The 23,379-nt window shown below is 48.9% G+C and overlaps 7 protein-coding genes across 7 annotated transcripts; 2 read left to right on the forward strand and 5 right to left on the reverse strand.

The window, feature by feature from the left end:
* Positions 1–43: 43 nt before the first annotated feature.
* On the reverse strand, positions 44–4,528 carry EI90DRAFT_3013297 (uncharacterized protein; the record flags this gene model as incomplete). Its single annotated transcript, XM_039056650.1, has 9 exons — positions 44–389; positions 443–576; positions 603–1,928; positions 1,980–2,902; positions 2,953–3,111; positions 3,163–3,374; positions 3,433–3,538; positions 3,595–4,283; positions 4,341–4,528. 9 exons carry the CDS (start codon positions 4,526–4,528, stop codon positions 44–46), a joined length of 4,083 nt encoding a protein of 1,360 aa, XP_038920190.1.
* Positions 4,529–8,327: 3,799 nt separating this feature from the next.
* On the forward strand, positions 8,328–11,053 carry EI90DRAFT_3041100 (NADPH oxidase). The gene is made up of 12 exons (XM_039059065.1): positions 8,328–8,786; positions 8,845–9,309; positions 9,360–9,409; positions 9,463–9,621; positions 9,682–9,725; positions 9,779–9,855; positions 9,922–10,070; positions 10,123–10,189; positions 10,254–10,555; positions 10,615–10,682; positions 10,745–10,806; positions 10,873–11,053. Exons 1-12 carry the CDS (start codon positions 8,414–8,416, stop codon positions 10,881–10,883), a joined length of 1,827 nt encoding a protein of 608 aa, XP_038920191.1. The 5' UTR covers positions 8,328–8,413; the 3' UTR covers positions 10,884–11,053.
* Positions 10,846–13,077, reverse strand: EI90DRAFT_3041104 (uncharacterized protein). Its single transcript, XM_039059066.1, is given in 14 exon segments — positions 10,846–10,916; positions 10,971–11,038; positions 11,096–11,268; positions 11,350–11,410; positions 11,463–11,582; positions 11,629–11,631; positions 11,645–11,804; positions 11,880–12,049; positions 12,125–12,141; positions 12,204–12,246; positions 12,309–12,386; positions 12,471–12,757; positions 12,847–12,979; positions 13,037–13,077. 12 exon segments carry the CDS (start codon positions 12,927–12,929, stop codon positions 10,977–10,979), a joined length of 1,257 nt encoding a protein of 418 aa, XP_038920192.1. The 5' UTR covers positions 12,930–12,979; positions 13,037–13,077; the 3' UTR covers positions 10,846–10,916; positions 10,971–10,976.
* EI90DRAFT_2523004 (uncharacterized protein) lies at positions 12,902–13,893 on the reverse strand. Its single transcript, XM_039053165.1, has 7 exons — positions 13,676–13,893; positions 13,559–13,602; positions 13,436–13,495; positions 13,275–13,365; positions 13,157–13,220; positions 13,037–13,091; positions 12,902–12,979 (listed from the first exon to the last, which is right to left on the reverse strand). The coding sequence occupies exons 1-7, from the start codon at positions 13,683–13,685 to the stop codon at positions 12,953–12,955; spliced, it is 351 nt and encodes a 116-aa protein (XP_038920193.1). The 5' UTR covers positions 13,686–13,893; the 3' UTR covers positions 12,902–12,952.
* Positions 13,894–14,259: 366 nt separating this feature from the next.
* On the reverse strand, positions 14,260–15,151 carry EI90DRAFT_2967792 (large subunit ribosomal protein L22e). Its single transcript, XM_039055607.1, has 5 exons — positions 15,086–15,151; positions 14,811–14,976; positions 14,635–14,740; positions 14,519–14,569; positions 14,260–14,461 (listed from the first exon to the last, which is right to left on the reverse strand). Exons 1-5 carry the CDS (start codon positions 15,086–15,088, stop codon positions 14,434–14,436), a joined length of 354 nt encoding a protein of 117 aa, XP_038920194.1. The 5' UTR covers positions 15,089–15,151; the 3' UTR covers positions 14,260–14,433.
* A 35-nt stretch (positions 15,152–15,186) lies between these two features.
* On the forward strand, positions 15,187–16,960 carry EI90DRAFT_2523742 (pseudouridine synthase). Its single transcript, XM_039053167.1, has 5 exons — positions 15,187–15,436; positions 15,517–15,701; positions 15,770–16,156; positions 16,228–16,362; positions 16,432–16,960. The coding sequence occupies exons 1-5, from the start codon at positions 15,255–15,257 to the stop codon at positions 16,812–16,814; spliced, it is 1,272 nt and encodes a 423-aa protein (XP_038920195.1). The 5' UTR covers positions 15,187–15,254; the 3' UTR covers positions 16,815–16,960.
* Positions 16,961–17,589: 629 nt separating this feature from the next.
* Positions 17,590–22,295, reverse strand: EI90DRAFT_2523677 (P-loop containing nucleoside triphosphate hydrolase protein). The gene is made up of 18 exons (XM_039053166.1): positions 21,212–22,295; positions 21,012–21,152; positions 20,855–20,952; positions 20,485–20,794; positions 20,412–20,429; positions 20,290–20,366; positions 20,066–20,238; positions 19,581–20,012; positions 19,511–19,531; positions 19,402–19,459; positions 19,213–19,354; positions 18,985–19,155; positions 18,711–18,933; positions 18,503–18,653; positions 18,389–18,448; positions 18,082–18,336; positions 17,945–18,029; positions 17,590–17,881 (listed from the first exon to the last, which is right to left on the reverse strand). The coding sequence occupies exons 1-18, from the start codon at positions 22,001–22,003 to the stop codon at positions 17,630–17,632; spliced, it is 3,459 nt and encodes a 1,152-aa protein (XP_038920196.1). The 5' UTR covers positions 22,004–22,295; the 3' UTR covers positions 17,590–17,629.
* Between the last annotated feature and the right edge of the window lie 1,084 nt (positions 22,296–23,379).

Here is a 23,379-nt window from a genome sequence, read left to right on the forward strand (position 1 = left end):
TGAGCAACCACCAAGGCGGCTTGGAGCCTGTCTATCTCACTCTCTAAATCTCGATTTGCTGGGCCTTGAGTTCTGCATCTCTGGAAGCGGCAGCTACAGATTCCTGAAGATGTTCCATTTCTGATTGCACGCTAGCCACCTTCTTATGCAATTCGGTGTTTTCAGCAGTAGCACGCTGGATACGACGGTGTGCTTCCGCCAGCTGGTTTTTAAGCGTGTTCTCGTGTCCTTCGTCGGATAGCGGGGTGATTCGCCCGTTGACCACACGGGTGCGAGAAGACGATTCTGACGAAGGTCGAAGAGCATCCAATTCAGCCTGTAGCGAGTCATTCAGATTTTTCTGTCGCGTCTGTTCTTCCCGCATCTTCCGGCATATCTTCTCGGTTTTGCTATGTATCCATCATCAATGAGAAGTAAACGGAGCAACGAAGGTCAGACATACTTGACATAATGAACAGCTGTTTGATAGTCAGACTCCATCTGCTGGAGCCGTTCCTTGTGAGCTTGTTCAGCCTCGGCAAGCTGCTTTTCTGCTGCTTCGGCACGGGCAGTGGCGGATGATAAAGGGATTGACCCCTGGATGAAGAATCAGGTGGTAATACCTCCAACAGCTTGTCCTCAGCAACACGACGAGCTGCTTCAGCCGCTTGAAGTGCTCGATCACTCTCTTCAAGCCGACGCGACTTATCCTCGAGCTCCTTCGTTAAACCCCGGAGCTGAGCGCTGGTGATAGTTGGTTGGCCACTGACCCGCTCCGCCATCAATTCTTCAATATCGACGTTGATATCATTCTCTGCAAGGTGTTGCCGCAGAGTTGATAACTGTATTTCCAGTTCTGTAGCTCCCCGCGCGGCTTGATCTAGCCGAGCATCTCGTTCAGCAAGCGCCTTCTGAGCCTCGCTCGAACGGCCAATATGATCGGCTAGCTGGCCTCTCACGCCTGCCAACTGCGAACGAAGCGTCAGCTGCTCGGCTGTAAGCTCACGGTGCTTGCGTCTATGGTCTTCTATTTCAACCTGTGTTTCCCCATTCTTCTGTTCGAAATCTTTGAGCAGATTTCGAAGCTTGGAGACCTCCTGCTCAAGAGCAGTAATCTTGTCTAAATGTGGCTGAACAGCTCGGTCCTCATCTGCTTTCAGGTCCTTGTGTAAATCAAGGAGCTGGCCAAGTTGACCGGTCGTTAAAGCACGGAGAGAGTCTGCCTCCTCTCGTGCCTTGGCCCAGGCGTCCTCTGTCTCCAACAAACGAGCAGACGCAGCCTCGGCCTCGAGGGACTTTGCCTTAGCCTCATTCCGCAGTTCCTCTTGCTCTGATTCGAGCTGAGCAATGCGATCCCATGTCTGCTGCAGTTGGATCTCCGCTTCTTGTCCACGCGACGCAGCCGCTGTGAGGGCCACCTGCATCTGCTCGAGAGTACGAAGGTGTTGATCTCTGGATTCAGTTAGCGCGGTGATCTGGGATTGGGAACGAGTTCTTTCTGCCTCGTGCTGCTGTGACAAAGAACTCAGAGAAGCGAGGTTACTGGCATGATCTCGAAGCGTTACGGATGCTGAATCGTGCTTCCTTTGAAGCTCGGAGTGATCACGGACAAGTTCGGAATAAAGTGATTCGATCCTATCGGCATTTTGAGTGGCGAGAGTCCTCTGTTCGTCTGCCTGCTCCCTAAGTTGCGTCTGGGTCTGCAACGCTTCGGTCAGGTTGTCAATCTTCCGCTGAAGTACGTCACGGTCATTCTTGGCGTAGGCAAGCTGTCGCTCCAGACTCAAGGTACGCTCTTTATCAAGGCGCGAGAGGTCAGTGGAAGACCTCGAGTCGTGCGCAGCGAGCTTAGCACGATAAAAAGCGGCTTCTTGCACTGCGATGCTCTTGATGCGCTCCGCCTCTGCAAATTTCTCCGACAAAGCTCGCGCTTGCATCGCGAGGTCGTTCTGCAACGAGTGATCAGGCTAAAGCGAGCTATAATAAAATGCGGGATTCACCTGAATGTCTGCATGCTCTTTCTTAAGCGCGAAGACCATATCAATCACTGTCTGACGATCGATGTCCTCATTGACAAGAGTAGATGGTCCGAGCGACTCCGTAATATCACTATCAGGCCATACAAAGCCCTGATTCGCAGCTTTTGTCAATGCAGACCTCATCCAAGCCTCTCTTCTCTTCAGCACTTCAATTTCACTATTCTTTGACCGCAATTCTCTAACAGCGTCGGCATTTATGACACCATTGATCGATCCGTTGGGGGTATGATTTCCTGCTCGGCTTGCAGGATGTACTGAGCCGCGCGGACGGAATGCATCGGGCGGAGGTGACGTGGAAACAACAGGTGAGGGACTGCGCGCTGCGAGACGATTCGACAACCCGCCAAGCGTTGAGCTTGTCGACTGTGGCCCACTTGTTGGAGATGCCGCGCGAGTATTAGTGTTAGTGGGTGTAGGACTTCGAGCATTCTTCGATTTGGACGGAGCCGACTGTTCAGGCGAAAGTGCACCCTCACGCGACCGTGGACCTTCCTTTGATGAGCTCCCGAGCCCATCATCATCACTTCGCTCCACTAAACCAGACTCTGCATCATCTTCGCGACGGGGGCGTGTTGGATATGCCTGCGCGGGGCTACGTATTCGTGTCCCGTTTGCTGGTTCTGCTCCGGACGAACTCGTGGGGAACGGTTGCATCACCTGAGATTGCGCAAGGACCCCGTTTTGCTGTCGGATTCCTTGGGTAGGCGACGCGGCCAAATTCCGGCGGATCTCCTCCGCAGTTGCGCCCTCTTGCCGTGGAGACACAGCCCTCTGTGTCCCATTCTGTTGCGGAGGCTGGCCCGTTGGGGAGGTGACAGACTTCCTTCCATTTTGCGGGTTAGAGTTGGATGGACGCTGAGAGGAATCGGGATAACGGATATGTTCTAACCCAACGTCAGTCAAAACCCTGTGCTCCTCGAAACACTATACACACTTGTATCTAGTATGTGTACAAAACTTGGATCATCCGGGTTTGGCACTGTGGAGGACTCTCCGCCAAGGACAAAGACACGAGGTCCCGCAGACGCCATGGCATGACCAGAACGTCCACTTGGCCCTGGGCCCATGTTCTGGAACATATACCATCTCTGGTCTGTTTCAATGGTAAGATTCATAGATATAAGTGGAGATAGAGCCAACTCACTGGATATCTTAAATGCTGCCAAGTCTCCCAGATCCGTACCATCCACACCCCTTCCACCGAAAACGTACATCACGTCATCCACGAGAGCGGCAGCATGACCTTCTCGAGGCAGAGGGATGAATCCTATACAAGTCAGGTCCGCCCATGTCCCGGTTAAGGTATCATAGCACCAGGTGTCATTATAATGGTATTGGCCATCCGTCCCCCCAAATCTACAAACATTGTAAATGGCAGTCTTATTAATACGTGTGCCAAAAGATGTGGACGTACAGGTATAATTTGTCACCATAAGTCACCATTATGTGCCCAGTTCGTCGAGCCGGCGCATGAGCTCCTCTAACTGATAAGTTCTCCCACAACGGCTGGCCTCTCTTAACTGAAGGAGTGAACATGAGGTGACTGGTGAGTAGGAGAATGCCAAATATCACATACGAGAGCCTAAATCAAAAGCCCATAAATCATCTAGGAATTCACCGTCGACCTGGCCACCATAGACGAAGAACTTCGTCCCACACATAGTGACAGCATGACCATAGCGTCCCGTTGGTGCAGTACCTTGTGGCAGAACTCGTGTCCATTCTCGTGTCCCTGAGCCCGAAGCGGCAATGAATCCCTTTGGCTTCAGATATTCTGAAGCAAAAGACATACCAAGGTTCAGGAGATACAATGCATTATCTTGCTTATCATTCTCATTCGTCTTTGTATCACCACCCCAGATGATGAGGACACTACTGACAATGGCACTGGCGTGCCCGACTCGTGGCGGAGGAATGTCCCCAAAAGTTTGTATCAGGCTAGCAGCGGCATTCACTGTGGAAAATGAATACAGATCATTTCTGACTGACTCCTTCACGAGACCACCGAATATGTACAATTCCCCTGAACCACTCGCCACTGGGGGCAGGGAATGACCATATCGAGGGAAGGGAGAAGGGGAAGCCGATGTTGGTTGGACCATTCCCGGTCTAGGGATAATGAGAGGAGGGTTTAGTTGGAGTTGTCGCGCAGACCACGGATAAACTTGGGGACGGGGTTGCTGTGCAGGCGCGTTGGAGGGTGAAGTGGATAATTGCGCACGGGTTGAGTCCGCATGGTTCGATTGTGATTGTTGTACAGCAGCCCTGACGAATCAGATCTCAGTGTAAGCGGCTAGACAATGACAGGGAATTCATATTTACCGGACTTCTTCGCGAGCTAAGCGTGCCTGCTCCCTCTCCCGTTGCAGTTGCTGCTGCAGCTTTAATGCTTCAGATGGGCCCGGGACGTCTGCCCTTTGTGAGCCTTGAAGTGAGACGGGAGTATTCTGGGGAGCAGGAGCAACTGCAGGCGTCTGGCTGGTCTGTCGCTTCCGTGAAAAGAACGACATTCTGCGTAGGAATGAAATGTTGAATTTTGGTGTTGAGAACAGAGGAAGATGTTCAGGGACGAGAAGTCAGCAGAGAGACGCGAATGAGACCCCAATAGGAACGAAAATGTGGGGGACTGGTGCGTGAATGCTCGGAAACGAAAGCAGGACTCGAGAGAGCTGGAAAACGCTCACTACCCTCACAATCAGTATTGATCCCTTTCGGCGCTGTCCGGTCTATCACCAACCATTTTGAGCCGTTCGCACGTGATCTTCCGAACAATATAAATATTTCCAATTGCGCTCGAGGATTACCGGATCAGCGCTCTCTGAAGCAGGGTGGTGTTCCAAGGGCGATGGATTAATCAAAGTAGCTCTTGTGCTCATCTCGTGCAACAAGTGGTCCGTCCGACCCACCTACAGATGGAAACTATCGACTCTGATTCGCCTTCCCTCAAACGAGGGCCACAATTCACACATCTCACCATGGAGATGGGGGCACATTCTTCCAGGAATGTTCAACGTCCGTCCAAACTCTGCATGCGCTGAAGTTCCCAATCATGACTTCTTTATCTCGCGGAACGACTAGGATATTTCTTCCGTATCTTCGTTGGATGGACGATGCCCACACAGCATTGCAATCCTGTCAGAACGGCACCATCAGCCCGTGCTGATCACGAACTCAGGAGATTAACTTGCTGCCCAGTTTGAAGCTGCCAGTCGGTGCGCCACCAATGGCACGAGGGATTCGTCATAAACATGCTGAGCTCGCGCTGCTTCAACCGAATTGTATGAGATTAGAATTGCCCAGAAGTCGATACTCCCGCATGTCGACAGTCTCTTCGGTTGATGCCAAAGTTTCTGGACTTTACATACCTGGATCCGTTACTCAATGACTTGTGGACAACAATCCAATCAATGTGGACCTAATTGCTTGCGAGTATAAAGGATTGAGTGCTTATTCTGAAACTAAATTCTATCCGTGGCCGAAACGTCAATCGTTCAAATACTGGCTACTTGTAGGTCATGCATGTTGATACCGAGGCTAGCCTTGACCCAGTCGTGTTTTTGGGGGTCGGCAACCAACGTTGCGACCTTGTGACACTTACATAAGCAAAATGCGTCTCGATTCTGGCCGTGCCATCCTCCCACTCAAAGCACATCATCTTTAGGTTGCAAACTATCTAGAATTTGTGTAAATGACAATGATGTGAAGGTCGGAAGTTATCTACATGTGGAGGTGAGTAATTAGATGGATTTTTTATTTATGAAACCGTGGTTGGGCTAAACACTGTCATCCCGCGTCGCCATAAATTCTCCTTGTATCTATGGGTCCCCCTTGCTGACTGTTGTTCAGCATGGCCAGTCATATGAGCTCGAGCTCTAGTAAATTGTCGGATTTGGGGGGAGGTGATCTTTTTCCTGGAATACGTCCAAGAAGTTCTATCCCTTGGCAACTGGGAGACTAGGAAGTGGGTGTGGGTGTCTGCCCCCAAATTAATAAGCCAATAAGACTGAAGGTTAGATGCCAAGAGATCCCAGGTTGGGCCAGGCGACGTCGGTAAACCCTGGCACGTGATTCCTTTTTGCGCCTATCCCGACATTTTGGAAAGATGCACCCCAAATGTACCTTCAATCCTCTTCTTTTTGCTTGATTTTTGGCATGATTGTAGATGTATCGTCTGTTTATATTTTGGCGTACCGGATTTTGGAAATTCTTCCTCAATCAAAAGTTATTCACCATACATAAAATCGCATTTTAACATATTGCTTTATAACTCAATGATAACTACATATGAACCCATCAAACTTCGATGGAATGCTAAAATAGCATTGGACTGACTCTTTGCTCAGTTATTACCTTGGTGCAACTATATATTATATGGAGCTTGGGCCTACTACATCCATTGTGGCTTCCGAGTCACAGAATGTACCTTTCCTCTTTTCCGATTGGGCTCAAACTTTGCGAGATTGCTCTATAGGTACGAATGCAGGTTTCGGCCTAGTGGATTTCCGAAATTCTTCCTGGTGCATGAGAAAAGCTCAAGAAGATCCCGCACATTTTGTGATATTCCATAATCATCCATAAAACCGCTTCAAAATGGGCTCACATCCTGTGCGGTATCTCAATATCATTATTAAGTAATAATTATGGCAATACTTGAAACATGGTTGTACTGTCAAGAGGAATTGTTTTTGCATGAGGATGACGGCCATTTTTTTTTGTATCACGTGGTTACAATATTACCTCAGACGTCTCCCTTCATTTGCTGACCCCCAGTGTTTTAATTGATGAACACACAGATTCCATATTTGTTCCCCAGCCGCAGCCAAGGAAACTATCCACTGGGCAATAGTTGCACTCTTCAAACTCTCGCATCCAACACATCAACAATTGTACCAAACACAGCCTATCATAGAGCTTCAGTCAGTTTATGTGGCTGCGCATATATTGCGACCATGATATGCCGGCCAAGTCGTAAGTATTTGAGTGGTGCGTGGTTTGTTCCCTTGCCACATCTTCAAGTCCCCTGATCGAGCCTCGGCACAGCATGGGGATGTGTTAGGCCTGGTTTCCGACAACGTGTCAGCAAGAAACGTAATTGAAAACATAATGAATACCAAACCCGCCTACTGTATGTGACTGTCAAGTCCGCACCAAAGTCTTCGGCCAACCTCGCATCCCCAGAATGTCATGTGCGCAGAAGAGCGGTTGTGATCCAAATTCTGACATACCCGAGAACTAACTGCAGGGTGGTACCTATGAACATGCCACCATCTGGACCGTGCGGAGTACATCCTGCGGAGGAAAGGCCATGGTGACAACCATCATCACCAGCATGCTGTTCATTCCAAGAACATTCAAGGCTTCTTTCCCTGTAGATAGTGATGAGAAACCTCTGTTATGTACATAGTAACGAGGCATGCGGACGCTGCGCAATTTCTCCGACAACAATTCCCCAGACATATCATGCCTTGCAGGAGTGAAGAGTCACTAGGCGTACCACCCCCTAAATTAGTCCGCAAGAATGCGGAAAGCTGAAAATTGGTCGCTGTATCCGGAAGGCAAGCGCGCCGAATGAACTTTAATAAATGACAACAGTGGTGATTAGCAACCAACCCCACAACTTCGCAGGATGTCCAACGGTCCCAAATACGAATTGTGGAGCGTGGATGAAGTGGAACAAGCCGTATATGTGAAGGAAATGGAGGGCCCTGGATCATAGGAGATTTGGCAATAATAGGCGCAAGGGTAGCAGGAATTCCTGTTATATACTTACTCCATACCCAAGCAAGCTCCCTCATGCTCATAAATCGTCTGAAAAGTGTCAAACGAGACCTGGGAAACGGCATGGAGAAGCAAGGGTATCATAGTCGATGAGGAGTTAACAGGAGTGTGTTATTTCAAGGGAACTGGGCTGATGACTGAAGAATTACAATACGTAGAGCTGATGCACAAGCAACCAGTGGATGAGCGTCTTCTGCCGAATGTACATCGGACCACAACCTCTAGGTCACTTGGGAATGTAAAAGGTATGTAGGAAGGACTGAAGTTGATCGTTGGTTCTGATCGGACTGATCACGTTTTGCAAACAGCCGGGTCACGTTTGGGTTGGACCTCTGCGGGGTATGCCGGGATCCTTTTCAAGCTACAACAGAATCGACGGGTATCCATCACCATCACCTGCCACTGGGGTGGTGTTCGAACCCCATTTTTGATTTGATGAAGGCCTCTTAACAGGAGCATCACAGCGTTCCCTCTACATCCACTTTCTTTCTTGTCCTTCTTGAGCTGGACTCGGACCTTTGAAGCACCTACCTTTTGTTGGGCGTTCACCGTTGAAAAGTACCCCTTGTGCTAGCGCAGGGCGCTTTGATTCCCTTGTATCCCCGGTTCCCATTCAGATGGCCACTAGTCCTCGACGATTCTCTGCATTCGATTTCAGGGACAGGGATGACACGATTTCCCAGTTCCATCCCGATGTCCAGCCCAAGAATGGGGCGAATCTGCAGAGGAATAAGTCTGAGCGCAGTCGCCTCCAGCCCTTGATGCGCGCTGACACTTCTGCGACGCAACCGCCACTTCCGAAGCCAAAGTTAAAGGGTGTGACGGGTTGGCAAGCGCAGTGGGACGCCTGGATGGTCAACGAAGGAGGAAAGCGCATTTTCTTTTTCGTCTTCCTGTTCTTGCATGCGCTTGTTTTTGCGTTCAGTTTCATGAACTATGATCTCAGCGATAATCTGACGAAGGCAAGAAAGGCCTTTGGTATCACGTATCGTGCGTTGTATCGCTCCTGGCCAGTGAGCCGACTGACTGACGATCTGTGGGCTGTCAGCTATTGCCCGTTCTGCTGCTCTTATCCTTCACGTTGACGTGGTTTTCATCCTGCTCCCCATTTGCCGTAATTTTATATCCCTCCTTCGCCGAACACAACTCAGCAATATAATCCCATTTGACAAGAACATCACATTCCATAAAGCAGTGGGATGGTCCATCGTCACTTTCACTGGCGTTCATATCCTCGCGCACATGGTCAATTTTTGGGAGCTCGCTAAATTAACAGCTCCTCCCAAAGCTAACTTCAGACAGGTACTTGCTAAGTTCTTTGAAGTGAATTCTACGACAGGTCCTGCTGTCACGGGTTGGATCATGACTATTTCGCTTGCGGTAATGGTTTGGTTCGCCCGTGAAAGCAAGAAGCGTCAACCAAATGGGGGGTTTGAGAGGTTTTGGTATACGCACCACCTGTTCATTGTGTTCTTCATCAACTGGCAGCTCCATGGAATGTTTTGTATGATTAGTGAGTCGATTGTCTGCAATGACTCGTGCACTTATTTAAGATCCTACCAGAGCCTGACAATCCGCCTTATTGCTCATCTAACACCATCGGAGTCTTCTGGGTATGTTGCACTACGTTCTTGTCGCCCATCTTTTGTTGACATAGTCACGGCAGCGATACTGGTTTGTGGGAGGTGTCATCTTTATTTACGAGCGCATTCTTCGCGAAATCCGATCTCGACATCGCACATATATCTCCAAGGTTATCCAGCATCCCTCGAGCGTACTAGAGGTTCAAATCAAAAAGGAGAAAATTACCACTCGCGCCGGACAGGTACGAAACCAATCCGTTGGCTGTCTATGTTGCATACCCACTCGTTCCTATTTTCTTAAGTACATATTCATCAACTGTCCAGAGGTGTCGTATTTCCAGTGGCAGTAAGTCTGCGTTACTACCATTCCATTGGATTCTAGCTGAAACGGTCATGGAGTCCTTTTACCTTGACCAGTGCTCCTGAAGAAGACTATATATCGATTCATATTCGAGTTCAAGGCGACTTCACGACAGGCAAGCTGCCTCCGCTGATTCTTGGGCTTTTGACATATTGACGATATTTCACCACTACCACCACAGCATTTGCTGCAGTATTAGGAGCTGACTTCTCAAAGGATAAGGATAGAAAGGACGATGCTTCGATTGTTGTGCGGCCCCCCTTGAACCGCGTCCTGCCGCGAATCATGGTCGATGGACCTTTTGGCAGCGCATCGGAAGATTTTTTCAAGGTGAACTTTGAAATCCCATCGGGATTTAGTCACTGTCTCACATCTCCTTTAGTTCGAGAGTGTGCTTCTGGTTGGAGCGGGGATTGGCGTAACGCCCTTTGCATCAATTCTGAAGTCCAGTAAGCCTCACAACTTCTACCCGTTTTCCACTGCCGCATCGCTCTCTAACTCAAACATGCTAAGTCTGGTATCGCATGAACAACTTAAACACTTCTGGCAAACACACTCGTTTAAGCAAAGTTTATTTTACCTGGGTCATCCGCGATTTCGGGACAGCTGAATGGTTCCATTCACTCCTACACGCGATCGAAGAGCAAGATTATCAAAATCGAATAGAGATTAGTATTTACCTCACTGCCAAGATCAAGGAGGATGATATGAACAATATTCTGGTGCAAGACGTTGGAGCGGAGAAAGATGCGATCACGTCGCTCCGGGCACCTACACATTTCGGACGACCTAATTGGGATCGAGTTTTTAGCAGCGTACGTGACATGGATGCTCAGGTGTCAACTTCAAGTCTGACTAAACGTCACCCTACCAGATTGTGGACCGCCATCCTGATACTGACATTGGCGTGTTTTTCTGCGGCCCCCCTGCTCTATCAAAGACGTGCGTGAAGGTCGCTCTCTGCTTTGTACCATCAACCTCACATCCTGGAACTCGGCAAATAGGCTTCACATTATGTCAAACAAATATACAACAGCGCAAGGGACAAGATTCTTCTTCGGGAAAGGTACGCGTAATGTTGGACAAAAATTCTTAGAACTAATCGGTTAATCTGTCCTTGATCGCTTCGTAGAGAACTTCTGATAAGAGAACGGAAACATGTATGCCTTCACAATCCTGTATTTTACCTGTCTGCGTTTGCCTCCTGGATGTTTTGGCACAAAGGCGCACCTGTAATTAGCCGACGATCTGTTCGCACTGTCCTAGTGACACGCGGTTGAGTTGATCCCAATAATACACTTCACAGCAATGTATTCTCAGTTGAACTGGTCAAACGAAGAGAAACCACGGCTCACTCGCGCAGGGAGCGAACAAACGCCCAAAGATGGGGATCCTTTGTAGCAACATCCCAACGAGCTCGCGTCTTTCCTCTCCTTGTTGGGTGTAACGGTCTGAGCGCTGAGCGGCGATTTGTTCCGTCGTAAAATGGGAGGAAACACACACGGTACGATTCTCCACGATAACGCACCTAAAGCGAGCGTGGTGACACAAAATCAATTACCGCCCCTAAAGATCCCTTCGGGTTGAGAAGCCAAAGGTCGCCACTCACTTAAGTGGGTAGTCACGCAGCTTGACTTCAGTTCCAAGATGTACGAAAGCAACATTGCTGTCTGGTAGGAAAGGTGTCGTCAAGGTTTCCCTACAGCTGTAGATCCAACTTACATGAGAAATGTAGGGGCCAATCGCGTGCTTTTGGGAAGCACACTGCGACGGCATCACCATTCGATGTGATCCGCCACATGGCCCTCTGACATTTTGGGTCTTCAAGCATCTTCTGGTTGAAAACTACGCATCCGGTGCGTCAAGATGAGTACGTTCAAGAATCTACAGAACCTGTTATTCACCTTGGACATATTTGGTATCGGAAATGGCAGGGGCACCAAACAGGTAAACGTCCCTTAATTCCGCGTTCTTGCCCATGTCTTCTGGACTTGTCAGAAACTTTGAATAGACGAGCGAAGCAGTAGCACATCCGAAGGAGTGTCCAGTAAACCAAACGTTGATCTAAAACGCTCCAAACAATGGCAAGACGCCGGTCAAGACCGAATCATACAAGTCTGTCCCCAAGCCCATGATCACCTTGGCCCCTTGAGGCAAACCATTTGTTCTTCTGAGATGCTTGGCTAACGTCTTGACACCGAGTGAGATGGAATCATACGGAGTGATATGTCCCAAATCGCAGGGCTCAGAGGGGAATACTCGCTCTCTGGAGCCCTTGTGAAATTTAAAGCCAGTGCTATGGTCACCGCCTTAGATACGCAAATTAATTTGGAGGGATGGTAAGGCTTGCGGCAAAGTGAGTGGAGCGTATAAGTACTGCTCACTCTCTACGAGAACGGGACTGAACAGAATTCGAGGTAATGAGTGGTACCATAATTGGGGCAGCACAATAAGGGTTCCTACTCGAAAGTCGACAGCCACTCCCCGAATTCAGCCGGAGTGGCTCCTAAGGTCGTCCAGTCCAACAGGCCATATAGTCGCGTGCCGCGAAATGAGAGGAACACCCACCTTTACAAGCCACCATAATCCAGTTCGATCTAGGATCCCAGAATAGCCCGGCGAAGGTAGACGCAGTATCATTCAACTCTGCGGTCAGAAACCGATATACCAATTAGCCCCCTTATATTTCACGTACCCTAGCACAGACAAAATGATTATTTGCCCACATACCTGAAACAACTTCAAACTCGATCCCAAACCTCATGCACCAGTCTTTAATCAACATATCGCCTCTAGAGTCCAACATCTTCCTAACTTCATCTGCTTTCTCCGCTCCAAATCGAGAACGAACCAGATCACCCGGAATAAGCCTCTCCTGGAACGAGTTGCTGACAATGTTTTGGGCCGCTCCTCCGATAATAGGGGCGTAAGACAAAGGCCGAGTATTAGCGAGGACATGAACCGCTTTCCGAATGGAATCATTTTCGCGTTCGTAAAGGATCGAAGTAAGTTGGAGCCTACGATGTATCACAGAATAAGAATGGAGGGCGCGAAGATGGCGATTGGAGTGGGCCTAGGTAATGTGTGTGCAGTGAAAGTTACGCACATGAATTTAGCGACGTCGTAGTCAAAATGTTGGCTGTGTTCGTTATCGGGGTTCTCATCGGCAGGTTGCTTAAGAGCCCTCATTGCGATCTCTACCTGATCCACTCCTATTGCGTGGAACAGGTTGGGATTACCTAGTAGAGTTTAGATGTGTAAGCTAATCCTAAAAATGAAAGTAACGAAGAGGCGACCAGAATTGACGAGGCCAAGGCCTTTACCATACTTATCGGCCAATAGTAGTATAGCCTATTATTGGATAGCGAGGCGCATGAACACAATGAGACAAAGCAAACGGTACAATAACGCCTCACTTGATGAGGATCGGGGAGTACAGCGCCAGGGAAAATGTCAATGCTGCCAAATGGAAGATAGTTGCTAAGATGGGTGGTGAGATCGAACAGGCCGTAACAGGGCGTAATGTGTATGTACCATTCACTGCGAAAGGAATGAGCGAGAAGGAACCAAAAATTCCGAGCCCACCCATGACGATGGCTGTCATTACACGCGTCCACAGTATGACCTGTCATCAGGTATCGTCAGATCACGCCTGTGCAAGAGTAAATATCGAGCTGTCATGAGATGTAGCTCACTACAAATCGAAGATAACGACCAATCTCGAGCAGGGTTAGAGCACTGTAATGATTGAGTGCCTTTCATTAAGGGGAAGCGATTAAAGTCGTCGACGCCACCCAAGTTGGTTTTGAGCAACGTACGTTCACAGTGTGTTTATTACTGCTGTCCTGAGACAGTCCAACGACTATGGAAAAGTCATGGATGTCATATATCATAGAAGCACGAGAGGAGGAAGCTGAGACGAAGGTCGATCTCACTTTCATCCATATGTATCCGTCGCAATTTCGCATGTATGTCATTTGTTCCATCGTCGGTGGGAGTCTTTCATTTTCTTGGAGTTCTTCCAAGCAAGGCATGTGATTTGTCTGATACAGAGACTGTGCCACCAAGTCGTCCGTTGCAGACGCCATGCTGACGTTGGAGAGGAAGAGTTCGGGTTCGGGATTGGGCAATATGCTCGCAATAGTGGATTTTTGATTTACCTTATAAGGGGGCGGAACGGTTGCAATCGTTCACACGCCTGTCGGCTTGGCTTGATTTGGGAGTTCTGAGCGGCTCGGGGAAATAACACAGGCAATGTGCGAAATGGACGGAACAGATACGTCAAATTAAGCTTTCGCCGCCATCATGACTGACTAGCTGTCCAATTGCAACATGAGATCAGCTCATATTGCTGGGGTCCTGCACTTTACCTTTCAACGTTCAGCTCAAGCATTCAGATTTCGCTTCTTGTTTCTTCACACAAATCGCAGGAATTCTCACTTACATCGATATCCACCTGGATCCAGTCTTATCATGCACTGTCTTCTCTCCTCATGACCGAGCCTCTTTCCAGTCAATTCTAATGTTGTCTGTACGGTGGCCTATATTCCATGCAGAATTAATAGTTGAAGGCCAACATCACCAGCTTCCCCCTAGTCAGTTGCTGTGTAGGTGAAGTTCGTCACGCTTAACATTAGTCGGCTCCAAGCATGGTAGTGTACACGAAGGAAGCCGGGTGGTGATCAACCCAAACCTACTCATCCTCATCCCCCTCATTTTCACTGTAAAGGGAAAAGAGTTCAAGGAAGATGAAACGACAAAGGAACAGCATGACATACGCGATATTGAAGAAGCGGAGCTCGTATGTATCCCTCCTGGTTGAAATAACGCTAAAGTCAACAATCCAATCAGCTTGCGCCCGAAACATGCACTGCTGAGCAAAACCAAGACGAACCGTATCCAATCACGGAGCTGATTCTTCTTCAAAAACTTCTTCGTCAGGAATTTAAGGCTTTGCTTTGAGAAAGGAACAGTCGTAGAGATTTGTAACCGACCCTTAGCTAATGAGCAAAAGGAAATGTCATTGTTCTCATCAGTGAAGCAGAGTCGAAGAGATTCGACTTCACGCACCAGGCCTGGAAATAACGACAGAATCACCTAGTTGGCCGCGCTTGCCATCCCCAACCCAGATTCGGTCATGAAGGAATTTCTCAAAAGCAGCACCGTCGAACACACCATCGCTCTCAGGTTTTGAGAAGTCGATGGCGAACTTGTGGATGACTCTTCGGCTGGTGGACTAATGAGCCCGCAATGACCGACAGGACACCACAAGACAGAAAATTAGGTTGGGTATTAGCCTACCGAGAAACATCCTCAGCATAGCGGTTAACCACAACCACACGTACCATGTCAATGGTTTTGGGGGGAAAAATGGGGTCGAGAAAAGTCAAGAATACCTAGAAACTGTGCAGCACAACGGCAATTTCCGATAAGAAACTGAATGGTGGCTCCAAATCCAATCGGAGGAAATCCGCTCGTTCTTACTTTCTCTGCTGCCGCGAGCAAGACACCGGCATGTCGGCAGCCAACATGAACGAGTACGAGATAAAACCTCAAGCAAAGACCCCTGTCGTTGATACTTCTGCATGGCCTCTGCTTTTGAAGAATTATTCTGAACTCTTAGTTCGAAGTGGGCATTTCACCCCCATTCCTGCTGGATGCAGCCCTTTGAGGCGCGACATCCAGGATCACGTTAAGTACGTGGACTCGATGTAGTTTTTATTTCTGTTCTACGAGTCTTACGAATCGTTTTGTTTGTTTTGTTGTTTCCTTCCAGATCTGGTGTTATTAACTTGGACAAGCCATCCAACCCTTCGAGTCATGAAGTCGTCGCATGGATTCGACGAATCCTCCGTGTCGAGAAAACCGGGCACAGTGGCACGCTTGACCCCAAAGTCACAGGTTGTCTTCTCGTTTGCGTTGACCGGGCCACTCGTCTCGTCAAATCTCAGCAAACCGCAGGTTAGCACTGTAGAATTCCCTTCTCAATGTGTCTTAATAATGCGTATTTTGCTTTTCTTATCAAACAGGGAAAGAATACGTCTGCATAATTCGTTTCCACTCAGCTCTTGAATCGGAACAAGCCTTCCCCCGTGCACTGGAAACCCTCACCGGAGCCCTCTTCCAACGTCCCCCACTCATCTCTGCTGTCAAACGCCAGCTCCGCATCCGAACCATCCATCAATCCAAGTTACTCGATTTTGACAAGAAGGGAAACCTCGGCGTCTTCTGGGTCAGTTGCGAAGCAGGGACCTACATTCGTACCCTATGCGTTCACCTTGGCCTGGTCGTTGGTGTGGGTGCGCATATGGAAGAACTCAGACGTGTTAGAAGCGGAGTTGTAACTGAGAACGATGACATTGTCACGATGCACGATATCCTCGATGCACAATGGTTGTACGACAACACTCGCGATGGTCAATACTCTTTTCATCCGAACAGGCGTCTCCCATGGACCTTGACTTATTCCCCTTTCCTCTTTCTCCAGAATCGTATCTTCGACGTGTTATTCGCCCTTTGGAATCCCTTTTGACTGGTTACAAACGCTTAGTGGTCAAGGACAGTTCCGTTAATGCCATCACTTACGGTGCGAAGCTCATGCTTCCAGGTTTACTCCGTTATGGTTCGTTTTGCTCGAATGTTGCCCTTTGTACAGAGTTGGTCTAACCAATCTCCATTCTCGTCCCTTCAGCCGCCGACATCGATGCCAATGAAGAAGTCGTATTCATGACTACGAAAGGGGAGGCCATCGCTATCGGTATTGCACAAATGAGCACTGTCGATATGACCACCTGTGACCATGGTGTTGTCGCCAAGGTCAAACGTTGTATCATGGAACGTGACGTCTATCCCCGTCGCTGGGGTCTTGGTCCTCATGCTATCGCCAAGAAGAAGCTTAAAAAGGAAGGGAAACTCGATAAGCACGGTCGTACTATTGAAGGTGTTACCCCTAAGGAATGGACAGATAAATATGTCGATTATTCCGCTCCCGCCAAAGCGACAGTACGTTTTCTTTTCCGCCCCCTAGCCTCTCTTTTTGGGGGAAGGGGATTCAGCGCTTCAATGACATGGTAGAACTGATCAAACTTCTCAATGCTGCGCATAATGCGTTTATCCAGACTGCCAAGACTATCACTCCGAGTCCCGCCACTCCCGCTGCGACAAGCATGGACGTCGACGAGCAAACTATGGCCAAATCTGGGGAGCAAGAGAAAAAGCACAAGGGTAAATCGAAGTCGCTGATGAGGGCGAAGTTCAGTCTGGGGAAAAGAGAAGAAGCACCAGCGTAAATCCGAAGTCGCTGATGGGGCGAAGTTCAGTCTGGAGAGAAAGAGAAGAAGCACAAGCATAAATCCGAAGTCGCTGATGGGGGCGAAGTTCAGTCGGGGGAGAAAGAGAAGAAGCGCAAGCGTAAATCCGAAGTCGCTGATGGGGGTGAAGTTCAGTCTGGGGAGAAAGAGAAGAAGCGCAAGCGTGAATCTGAAGTTGCAGATGGGGGCGAGTCCGGGGAGAAGGAGAAGAAGCGCAAGCGCAAGTCCGAAGCTGATGATGCGGGAGAGGCTGAGTCTGGCACGAAGGGGGAGAAGAAAGAGAAGAAACATAAGCGAAAGTCTGGGGTCGAGGAAGGTGAACCCAGAAGCGAGAAGCATAAGGATGCTTCTGCTGCTGACGGCCAGTCATCATCACGCAAAAAGAAAAAATCCGCCGAATGAACTTTGCCAGTGCTTGGTTCTTGATTTTAGCGTCATTTATTCTCTGTCATCGCTTAGTGTTGCCGCCCGGGTGCTAATATTGGTTCATGTCACTTAGTATTAATCTCACACTCTCTACACGATGAAACGTCTCGGCTCGCACTTGCGTGTCACAGCGGGGGTTAAAATACACAAGTTTCAGTACTTGATATCGATTTGTGGAGGCAGTGCGATGGATATGTCAGTGACATCCGCGTCTATCTTGAGTTTCCCCAGGACAAAGAGTGCCAGTTCCTTCCACTTCTGCTGGGAAAGTGACAGCGGTTTGCCGCGCATTTGGGTGGCGAGAATGGATGCTGTTCGTTCGCGTAACACTTTCACGGCCAAGTTTGTCTTTGGCGAAAGGTTATACTTGATCTTGCGATCAATGAAGGCAGAATTGGAGAACAACTACAGGGACAGGGTTTAAGGGTGTAAATCGAGGTTGCGTGATTCGTGACTTCTGGTGCTTACCTTGAATTCTGCCTCACCGCAGAGAAGGAACAAGGATAAGTCATCGATCGGGCCGGTCTCCCAAGCGTAGAGTTTCTTTGAATGCCTTAGAGGAATAGAGTGAATGCCGTGTGCGTAGCCGGTACAAAGAAACTTACATCAAGGTGAAGTAGCAGAGATGGCTGACGCCAAAGTCCTTCGGTTTTGCACGGAAATTGATGGAGCTTGGGTGGAATGATACTGACTGATTGTTGGTCAATGTGCGAAGTTGACCAGTAGATTCTTCAACAACAAGAAGTTTGGGGTAGAGCCCTGCTGCAAGAGCAGCCTTAACAACATTATCGTCGCACGAATTCCTGTCGAGCTCTTCAGGAACCTGCAAGAACTTGATTCTGCCACGACTGGACCGATTCCTGAGGATTGGATGAAATTAAGACCAAGAGTATTAGAACTTTTGACACCGACCGATACAGTTCGCGTTCGAAACTTCGGTCGACCGACACAAACGTAGAATCCACTAAATAACTAATATAATTGCAGATAAGTATGAGTCCTTCGACAGGGAATGAGATCACTAACGCCAAAAATTGTTGCCGTAGCTCTTCGATTTGCTGTAGATTTTGGTAACTGAGATAATTCTTTCTACAAAACGCACGAGCGGCACTGGGGCTCGTATATGCGCGCCTCCAACTTGCAAACGCAGCATGAATGGTGAGAAAATCGGAATTATCTGTGAATTGCAGCATAATTCGAGGACACCAGTATATGGATATTAAGAGCAGCCTACCAATTCTGAATGATAATTTAGCTCTATCCGCTTCAGCCTCAAAGCCGAAGGGGGTCACAAATGGTGATTTGGAATTGAGAGCCGCGGCTATGGTTAATGCGGGGTCCAAACAACCGAACAACGCTGCGAGAAGCAAAAATTTCCCCAAGTGCACATCGGTGGGCATTTGACTGAGGAGGCGCCCCATAGGTGTTATCCCCTCTGACGGTGTCAGTGCCTTTACCTGAATTCTTCATCAACGAAATAGAAAAGATATCAACCAGTATGAACAGACCTCTATCAATGCGGATACAGCTCGCTGAATGTTCACTTGGGACGGGGGGTCCAGAGCGCGAGAAAGGACATCTTCAATAGAAGACCCAACGTCCACTTTAAGGATTTTGGTGCGCAGCGCGAGATTCGATAAGCTCAACCGCATCATTTCAGGTAGTGGGTGATCTGCGAGCTGGATGGTGCAGCCCTGTTATCTCAATGCATGAAGAGGAATAGAAAGCAACCCCACCAAAGTGTCATGTCTGAATTTGGTAAAAAGATGGAAACAAAGTCCAGCCTGCACCCGCCCCGCTCGTCCGCGTCTCTGAGTTGCGTTGCTTTGGGCGATGAAGGTTTCATCCAAACGACTAATCTGGCGCTTCTCATCGTATCTACAGCCAAGGTAAACACAGGGACGCCCACAATATCAAATACTCACCTCATCTCCCGATGCCTCCCTGAATCAATAACACATGTGACGTCGGGGATTGTTATGCCTAGGAAGAAGAAAAATCAGGCCAAGTCCATCTACTATAAGCAGCACACACCAGTTTCAGCAATATTCGTCGCTAAACAAGGTATCAGTACTGACGCATTGAATGCATGATCCAAGCTCACCAATGACAATCTTCCGAACACCAGGGGGAGGTATGTCGAAGACTGCGCTTTGATTCTCGCTCGATATTGTTGAATGCAATGGGTAGACACGATAGAACTCTTCCACGCCAAATTCGTCATGTTCGGAAAGCATCTCAAGGAGCCTTCGTATTTCATTCATTCCCGGCATAAACACCAAAATAGCAGCGGAGTAGTGCGCATAGTTGGGATCTTGGAGACATATGCGTTCCAGGAGTCTGATGATGAGTTCATATGGAATGTTTCGCTCATCAAAAAGATCGACAGTCTTTTTCGTTTCCGAGGAGTAGCGTTTTTCCAGCTTCAGAGGGCTCGCAGACGTGGACGTCCCTTCTTCATCATCCTCGGGATCTGGAGAGTCCTCGGTCCATTCAAATCCAGCACCTCTATCATGGCGATTAAACCTAGCGCCGGCTGGACAAAAACCATAAATAATGTATTGTTGCTTCGTAACTTCCATTACTCACCCCGCTTTGCATAGGGACTGTCTTCGTTGATCGACCATTTGGTCAACTCCACGGCATCTTCAAGGAACTGCACATCTACAGGGAACGTCCTCCCTGGCACCTGCATAATCGGGCAGCCTTCGAAGTAGCTCGAAATCTTCTCTGCATCAACCGTAGCGGACATCAATATCACCCTTGTAAACGTGATATGTCAGCACTGTGCTAAAATCAAATAAGACACTGACTTGAGGTCCGAGCGTTGTCGTAACAACGACTTCAGGACAATAAGTAAGAAGTCGCTTTCAATGGAGCGTTCATGGACCTATCAAAGTGAGTGTGGCGTTCCTTCCCAGGTTGATCCGCTTACTTCGTCCACGATGATATGCTATAGATGCGAGTTAGCGCATGATGGCCAGCGTTGCATTCTCCAAGCTGCTCACAGTGATCTCGTCCAAAGACATTCCCTTGCCACCAGTGGTCCCACCATTCTCCAGCATTCGGAGAGCAATGCCATTTGTCACGAACGCCAGTCTGGTGGACCTCGATGTATTACTCTCTAGGCGAATGGAGTATCCAACAAGAGAAGCATTCGTCCCGACGACACCCGGAGGTTCGCCAAGCTCCCGAGAGACCCGCTGAGCTAGCGAGATCGCAGAAATCCTCCTAGGTTCGGTGCAGCAGATCTTGCAGGGCTTCCCACGAGACAACTGGTCCTCAAGGATAAAGGACGGCACTTGGGTGCTCTTCCCACTGCAGTGGGGAACACGATGAGTATCCCTACAGGGAACAGAGGTGCCAGGGCTACTTTACCATCCAGTCTCTCCACTAAGAACCATTACTTGGGCGTACTCCAGCGTGGAGAGGATTTGCCCACGATACGCTGCTATCGGCAGCGTGTTCCGGTGTGCCTAGGCCGAAAGAGTCGGTTTTAAGGTTGGAGAATGAATAAACTTGGTGTCATACGCACCAGCATTTCCTGGTAAGACTGCGACATCTGACGCGTCATAAATGACATGGCCAGTTGATCGGAGTATAACTCAAGTGACCGAGGTCGCACATCCAAATTAGCTTCAATTGTGATAGCAGACGGTTTGACGGATTTCGGATCCTGACATGGATTTATAAGATAAACCTTTACAGCCACATGCTCAGCCCACGATACAGTACCTTGGTGGTTCCAGGAGTTGATATCCGGGATCCAAGCAAATTCCGCAACGTAGCCCATATAGCTCGGTTCGTCCTCTCATATTCTGACTTTCTTCGATTCTCCAATTCGTTCCAGAGGTCACGGAATACAGGTGGAAAGCCTCTAGTGTTTGAAGTGTTATTTGCTGTGTTGCCAACTGCAAAGCCTGGGGGCGAGTCGAAGCTCAGACCATGCAGTGCCACAACAGAAATGAAGTGCTCCGCTTGAATATGGTCGTAGCACCCGTCTTCCTCCATGCGCCACTCTTGGGATTTTCGTGTGATCCATCTCACACTAACCCCGGCACGGACCGCACGGCTTGCGCCTCCCACAGAGAAATACGAGATCGCAGCGTATTTGTCAATTCTGTGGACGTGGTCATCAAGCAAAGCTTTGGGGGTCCGACCACTCCACTGCTTTGGTAGTTGCATATCACGAATACGCACGACAGTATTAAAGGCTGGGAGAGTCTCGGAGGTAGGCGTTTCATCAAGCATCGTACCAAATATCCCTTCACTTTGGTCAGTGTCTGAGCCTTCCAACAAATCACTGGTACTTTTTGAGGATGGTGCTGCTATGATTGGAGTAGCTCTGCTGCTGGCACCCCCTTTTCTAAGTTTCCGTGGAGTGGTGTCAGAAATCAAGGAGTCGATTGCATTCGGATTTCTGAGACGATCATGGAGAGCAGCAGAAAGATAGGCATCTTTCTGGCTCCGAAATTCTAAATCTGCATCCTTGGCATTGAACAAATAGTGCTGGCGTAGTTCAACCATCCGCTTGCGAAGCTCAACGGCGATAGAAGAATTGGATAATGCTGCATTCGTAGTAACTTGAACAGGCTCAGCTGATGCCTGGCATACTCGACACTAGGGTCCAAATCCGAGGAGTCCGATGTCGGAGTAAGGGGTCGTGATACAATGGAATTTGAGTCCACTGCAGGGGCAGCAGCGCCCTCAAGCAGAACAGCCGCCAGCTTTGGAGAGGATACCAAAGACGGTGATTCACTGAGTTTCACGGGGGAGAGCCTCGGAGTCTGGCGAGGCGAAGATGCTTGCACTCGTTGGAGTTTCAGGTCTAGGGTGGCAGATTGGAAGGACTGGGGAGTTCTAGGTGGGTCCCCACCAGGTGTACTCGCCTCTCTCGACGTGTGAACGGTTTCTGGTAGGTGTTGAGAAAACTAATGCGGAAAAGCTATGTCCGTCTCACCGTAATCGAGCTCTTCCTCGGAGCAATGTGTACAAAGCTAATGTGATAATTTATTGAGTATGAACAGGGCGATGTAAGAATTGGGCACATTCGCACCCAGCTGAAGGCAACATCGGTATCAAACGATTCGACGTGTCTCAAACAGTCCATGGTTCGCTCATGCGTAAAGCCTAACCGCATCAAATTCCATACAATATTCCCACCTGGAGCAACGCTTTGTCTTCTTGAGTGTCCGGGGGAAGCATGAAAGCTGCAGAAAACTTCAAATCAGACACTATCCAATACGAATACCAGAATTCATACTGTCATCTTGTTTCTCCTCTTCCATGAGCTTGAAAATCCGAAGGCGCAACAGAGGATCGAGTTCAAATTTCGACAAGCCTTTGGCCATTCGGCGCTCATATTCAACGACCTAGCACGGATTTTGAGCATTATTATCGACTGCGCCCGAACGTGAAGTACTTTGAGCATTCTACCGATCTCCCTTTCCGCCTTATCCTGCAGCTTATCCACAATAACTTGCAGCTCATTATTCTCGACTTTCTCCTTAGGTTCGGAACCTTCGCCTGAAGACTTTACAGGTTCAGGAGGATTTGGTACTGGCGAATCAGTGGCAGCATGTCCGGCACTCGCTCCGACTCCCCGGTTCCCCCCTATCATGCACTGCCTTCTTTGTCACCGAGGTGGTTAAGATTGGACGAGCCGCAGCCTGGAGCTTTCGTTTTTTCGGCATCTCGAAGTGCTGAGGTCCTAAGGAACCTAAACCAAAGTGATTATTACAGTTGTAAGGCCGTGCCCTGATGGGAAGTTGGAAGGAGTCTTGAAGCCGCTGGCGGATGAGCAAGCCAAGCAAGACCGAGGGTTACGACGCGCTTCAAGCGCGTCCTGGGAAGAGTGGTCGGCGGGGTGTGATTTCGTCGCTCTTAGTGATAGGATGAGGAAC

Source organism: Cantharellus anzutake (assembly GCF_015039405.1).
Source record: "Cantharellus anzutake strain C23 chromosome Unknown EI90scaffold_8, whole genome shotgun sequence".
NCBI lineage: Eukaryota > Fungi > Basidiomycota > Agaricomycetes > Cantharellales > Hydnaceae > Cantharellus > Cantharellus anzutake.

What these genes read in the sequence shown, in the direction of transcription:
- EI90DRAFT_3041100 (XM_039059065.1), top strand. Translation starts at nt 8,414, where the DNA reads ATGGCCACTAGTCCTCGACGATTCTCTGCATTCGATTTCAGGGACAGG. An exon ending in GGGATCGAGTTTTTAGCAGC is followed by an intron (nt 10,556 to 10,614) that starts GTACGTGACATG and finishes TCACCCTACCAG; the next exon opens with ATTGTGGACCGCCATCCTGA. An exon ending in CCCCCTGCTCTATCAAAGAC is followed by an intron (nt 10,683 to 10,744) that starts GTGCGTGAAGGT and finishes CTCGGCAAATAG; the next exon opens with GCTTCACATTATGTCAAACA.
- EI90DRAFT_3041104 (XM_039059066.1), bottom strand. Translation starts at nt 12,929, where the DNA reads ATGAGGGCTCTTAAGCAACCTGCCGATGAGAACCCCGATAACGAACAC. An exon ending in CGAGTTTGAAGTTGTTTCAG is followed by an intron (nt 12,387 to 12,470) that starts GTATGTGGGCAA and finishes TTCTGACCGCAG; the next exon opens with AGTTGAATGATACTGCGTCT. An exon ending in TTGGCCCCTACATTTCTCAT is followed by an intron (nt 11,411 to 11,462) that starts GTAAGTTGGATC and finishes CTTTCCTACCAG; the next exon opens with ACAGCAATGTTGCTTTCGTA.
- EI90DRAFT_2523004 (XM_039053165.1), bottom strand. An exon ending in GTAATAAACACACTGTGAAC is followed by an intron (nt 13,496 to 13,558) that starts GTACGTTGCTCA and finishes CCTTAATGAAAG; the next exon opens with GCACTCAATCATTACAGTGC. An exon ending in CATTCCTTTCGCAGTGAATG is followed by an intron (nt 13,221 to 13,274) that starts GTACATACACAT and finishes CACCCATCTTAG; the next exon opens with CAACTATCTTCCATTTGGCA.
- EI90DRAFT_2967792 (XM_039055607.1), bottom strand. An exon ending in TGTCGTTATTTCCAGGCCTG is followed by an intron (nt 14,741 to 14,810) that starts GTGCGTGAAGTC and finishes TTTGCTCATTAG; the next exon opens with CTAAGGGTCGGTTACAAATC. An exon ending in CAGCTCCGTGATTGGATACG is followed by an intron (nt 14,570 to 14,634) that starts GTTCGTCTTGGT and finishes TGTTGACTTTAG; the next exon opens with CGTTATTTCAACCAGGAGGG.
- EI90DRAFT_2523742 (XM_039053167.1), top strand. Translation starts at nt 15,255, where the DNA reads ATGTCGGCAGCCAACATGAACGAGTACGAGATAAAACCTCAAGCAAAG. An exon ending in GACATCCAGGATCACGTTAA is followed by an intron (nt 15,437 to 15,516) that starts GTACGTGGACTC and finishes GTTTCCTTCCAG; the next exon opens with ATCTGGTGTTATTAACTTGG. An exon ending in GTACGACAACACTCGCGATG is followed by an intron (nt 16,157 to 16,227) that starts GTCAATACTCTT and finishes CTCTTTCTCCAG; the next exon opens with AATCGTATCTTCGACGTGTT.
- EI90DRAFT_2523677 (XM_039053166.1), bottom strand. Translation starts at nt 22,003, where the DNA reads ATGGTTGAACTACGCCAGCACTATTTGTTCAATGCCAAGGATGCAGAT. An exon ending in GGGAGGCATCGGGAGATGAG is followed by an intron (nt 19,355 to 19,401) that starts GTGAGTATTTGA and finishes CCTTGGCTGTAG; the next exon opens with ATACGATGAGAAGCGCCAGA. An exon ending in CTCTGCTACTTCACCTTGAT is followed by an intron (nt 18,030 to 18,081) that starts GTAAGTTTCTTT and finishes TATTCCTCTAAG; the next exon opens with GCATTCAAAGAAACTCTACG.